Raw genomic sequence first — 4,762 nt, 5'->3', positions numbered from 1 at the left:
TAATCTAAGATTGGAACCTTCATGGTATAGGCTAGAATTATTGGCGGCCATTCCTGAGATCCGGAATGTCTAAACCTTGTCTGTGGTATTTTGAGTAGGATCTGGGAAGGGATGACTATAACGAGCTTCAAACTCGCGATTGTTGGGCGTGTGACAGATGCAAAAGGATCAATGGATCCTATTCCAACGTGATCGAGAACCGACAGATGATTAGCCGTGCGGTGACAGCGCATTTGGAACGTTTTCACTGAGAGGACGGGAAGTAGCCATTGACAACGGTGATGCCCAACATAAAGCTTTCCATGGAAAGGAGTATGAATGATTAGAAGAAGGCAATAGGAAAGCAGAGGTTCAGGAGGAACAAAGCATCTTCATACGCTTATCTGAAATTCCAACCAAAGAATTACATAAGTATCTCTATCTTTATTTTATGTTTTATTTATCTTTTAATTATCAATTCTCCATCACCATCTGAATTCGCCTGACTGAGATTTACAAGGTGACCATAGCTTGCTTCAAGCCGACAGTCTCCGTGGGATCGACCCTTACTCACGTAAGGTATTACTTGGACGACCCAGTGCACTTGCTGGTTAGTTGTGCAGAATTATGACAAAGTGTGATTCACGTTTAAGAGCTCCAAGTCCTTTGGCACCATTGTTGATGATCACAATTTCGTGCACCAGTCTCCTTTAGTGCAGAACAAGAAATAGAGAAGAGAGTAGAGAATGACACACAGATGTATCCTGGTTTGGCTACTCGGTGTAATATAGCCTACATCCAGTCTCTATCACAACAATGATGGAATTTCACTATCTTTTCAACAGATTACAAACATCAATTCTCCCTAGGATCTACACCAATCCTATCTGGGAGAAGTCCAAATTCTAACCCAACCTGAACTTGACTAGGACTCATTCTAGCTTTCAACTGCAAAGTACTAGCCCAACTTACAAGAGAATTTCCTCAGGATCATGACCAAAAAACAGAAATACATTCAAAAGATTTCTGAAATAACTTAGGCTTTTTCTCTAAGTCTACCTCACTACCTTTTTCCACTCATTGACTTTTTCTTACAAACCTCACCATTTGTCTTTTACCAATGAAACTCATACAGACTAAACCAAAAAAAAATTACAAAATGAAAATCCTGAAGGAGAAGAATTAACAGCTCAAAGAGCTATGGAAACCCAAACGTGTGCTCTTACTCCTTGCTCTAATCCTTGGCTGTTCACCCTTATTATAGAAGAGTGAAGCTTCCTAGGCTTGAAACCCTTGCTTCAGCACATGTTGGTTTTTTTTTTCCTTCTCCTAAGATCAGAGTCAGCAGCGGCGTTCACAGACGTAAGAGAGAGCAAAAGCAGTGACATGCAATCGTACTTTTCTCTCTCAACCTTTTTCTTCAAGAATCTTGAATCTGGGTCATTCATCTTTACTTTAGCCCCAAGTTTTTTTTTTATCGTTGATGAACCGCAGAGCACCATTGACTTCACTATCTTCATTGTTTCCGAAATGGTGCTTGAGACACAGTTGATTTCTTCAATGTTTCTTGATGAAGCACAAATGGGAAAATCTCCTTTTTGTGATTTTCTTCTCTGATGTGATCTTTCCTTTTGCTATAGCCCCTTTGACCTACTCTTCTTACTTGAAATTGGAAACTTGCTTTTTGTTCTTCATTTTTCCCTAACTCCAGAACTTTCCCATTCTTTCTTTTTGTTTTAGAGTGATGTCATGTGAAAGAAAGAGAAGAGAGAAGTTTTGGTTCGGTGGTAATGTGAATTGGTTCAAATGAAATTGAAAGTGAGTCACTTAGTTAGCAACTAAGATGAATAAATAGATTTGGGTGTGGACCACCGTTTAAGCTTAGGTTATGGATACGGGCTTCATGCTTTTATTTGGGCCAGACTTGTTTTTATTCTTTCACTTGACTAGAGGGTTGTTTTTGATGGAATATTTATGATTAACAATTATTTTCATGAACTTGTGTAAGTAGGCCATATTCCGTTTGGGCATATTTTCATGCTCCTTGGGCCATATTCAAATTGATCTAATTTCTACACACTAAACCAAATAACATTACACAAATAATTTAACATTAATCCAATAATGTTTAGTCATCATCTTAATCATAGTTTAGTTCTCTAAACTCAACAATCTCTCCCTTGATGACAGACATTATTAAAATGAATTGAAAGGAAATGAGAGGATTTTTAGTAACTTCCCTTTGATGTTTCCTTAGACATGAAGCTCCCCCTTTCCTTTGATCTCCAAGCTCCCCCTGAATGTTTTCATTTTATAACCCGATACCATCAAACATTTCACAAGAATAAAGCCAAACATCCAATAATTTTTAGCCAGCTAAATCTTTAGGAACCTGATAGATTTTATATCAAGGCTTTTTAGAAAATCTCATTAATCAGCCTTGAAACAAAAATTAGATACCATTACAAAATAATATCAAAACAGCCATTCATTCAAAGTTCATCACAACCAAATCAATATTAATGAGCTGCAGATAAAAACAGGTCCTAAGCAGCATTTTCAAACATCAAACATCTGCATCCTAATTTTCAAACAAATAATATATCACAAGTTTAAAATAGGGTTCAAATCAGAAGCAGCCATTTTTTTAATTCAAAAACAAAAATTTTTCAATTCAAAACATAGAGGTAGCCATTTATTCAAAATAGAGAGGCAGCCATTTTTATTTTCATTTTTTTTCTTTCTCTCCCTTTGGCAGATATAACAGAGGCAGCCCATATTCAATTCATTTTCTTTCTCCCCTTTTTGTTATCAAGGAGAGAAACCTGCAGAAAACCAAATGAACAAGCATACCAAAACATCAAACTAAGCAAACTTGTTAGTTAACAAAATTAATAGTCTAGATCTATTACAATCATCCTAAAAATAGGCAATATCTAAAGTAGTTTCCAGAAAACAAAAGTAGTGTTTCAGCAAAACTAGAGTCTAAATAGCAGAGTTCATAACAACAAAAAGTTAAATTGTAGAAGCAGCATTATGAGACAAATGCTAGGTATCAGAGCCCTCATCTTCGGTTCCAATCATATCTTCGTCTTGATTGGTTAAGGGCTGGTCATCATCCAAGGAGTCAAGATATTTCATCAGTACCTCAACACGACTTTGAAATTTTCGAAAGAAAGTCTCATTTTGAAGAGCCAATATCCTAGCTTGTTTGCTAGAATTTATCATTTGTTTTGTGAGGTTAACAAATTCTTGTAAAACGTCATTGACAATGCCATTAATAAGATACTTGTGAGATGAGGAAGTCCCGGTAGTGGATGGAGGAGGAATACTTTCTTCCTCTTCTTCCTCAAGAACTGTTTCCTTGGTAGCCTTAGTGGATTTTCCTTTTGTTTGTTTAACTACACCACTACCCTTGCGATAAGATAGTTTGTCTTCCATGGTTTTGTCGCTTAGATCAACACTAAAATACTGAAAGATGCATGTAAAAAAATTCCATATGGGAGTGAAACAATTTTATCATTTTTAATGTAATCAAACATGTGGCACATCATAAGGTAAGCAAATGAAATTTTTTTCTTTGTTGACTATGGCAAAAAGAATAAGAGAATCGCAAAGGGTGACCCTTTAGTAAGAACCACTTTAAGACAGCAAAAAATGAGTGATGAGGCGATGAAGCTGTGCATGGAAAGGACTGAGGGCTCTATGAATGGGAGTGACACCATCCATGAGGGAGATATTCTCACATATGCTATCCAGAATAGAGCATATTTGTATAGAATTCCCTAATCAAATCTGGATAAATGGATTTTCGAATATCAAACAGTTTATCCCATCCCAAAAATTTAAAGTTTTCAACAAAGTTTATCCCTTTTCTGCCAGATTATTTAGGTAAGCAACAAACGTGAAACACAAGAGTCTTTTGGAGACAATAGCTTGGTGAAATTCAAAGTCCATGCAAGTAGAAAACCTTTGGGGGTCAAAATGAGAATGAAATCGTTTACCGAAATGGGCTTTGAATACAACAGGATCAGGGTAAATGGGTTCTTTGACAGAGTGAAGAGAGGGTCTTTTGTTACCTTTAGGTGGACGTGAAGAGGGAACCGAGTGACTTTGAGGACGAGGGGTGGTTCGAGGAGGAGGAGAGGAAGGAGGTTCTTCATCTGTCATGGGCTGTTTGCCTTTCGCCACTTTAACCTTGGAGGAGCCAACCTCTTGAGCAATTGAAGAGGGTCTAGGGTTTGTTGTCTTGGTTCTTGCCATGGACTCAGGCGGTTGTGAGGAGTGTGAGAAAGAGGAGTGTGAGTAGATATGAATGTGAGTGTGAGATTGAGGTCTGGAAGGTGGAGGGTTACGTGGAGGTTTTATGGTTCCAGTTCCTCTTCTTGTGGCAACCTTCTTTTTCATCATGAAAGAAATAAGGAGTGTGAAGTAGAGAGAGAATGTGAACGTAGTAGAGTAATAGGGAAGATGAGAGGATTTCAATAAAAAATTGCTTTAAATTCTTAGGTTTCTTTGAAAACTGCATTAAGAAATGAATAAATATTTTATTCAAAGGATTTTGAAATTTAAAATCAATGCAGGCAGTTTTGAAAAGACACATCAAAAGTTTTTTTAAAAAGTAATTGACTGATTTGACTTAAAATATCACAAAATCAAATATTCCCTTTTTTATGTTGATGATCAACACAAGCAAGAGGCACACTTCATAAAATAACATATCTTTCTCTTTGGACCCAGTGGTGGTGTTAAGGAAGCATATAAGGCCACCTTGGATTTGGTT

At 36.9% G+C, this 4,762-nt stretch overlaps 1 protein-coding gene across 1 annotated transcript; it reads right to left on the bottom strand.

Annotated features, from left to right (window-relative positions):
* LOC110269445 (extensin-like) lies at positions 3,028-4,489 on the bottom strand. Its single transcript, XM_021117272.1, has 2 exons — positions 4,059-4,489; positions 3,028-3,380 (listed from the first exon to the last, which is right to left on the bottom strand). The coding sequence occupies exons 1-2, from the start codon at positions 4,387-4,389 to the stop codon at positions 3,028-3,030; spliced, it is 684 nt and encodes a 227-aa protein (XP_020972931.1). The 5' UTR covers positions 4,390-4,489.

The sequence above is a fragment of the Arachis ipaensis genome, chromosome B03 (genome assembly GCF_000816755.2).
Source record: "Arachis ipaensis cultivar K30076 chromosome B03, Araip1.1, whole genome shotgun sequence".
Taxonomy (NCBI): domain Eukaryota; kingdom Viridiplantae; phylum Streptophyta; class Magnoliopsida; order Fabales; family Fabaceae; genus Arachis; species Arachis ipaensis.
The sequence above is the reverse complement of the archived record's forward strand: the minus strand, read 5'-3'. Positions and strand labels throughout refer to the sequence as shown.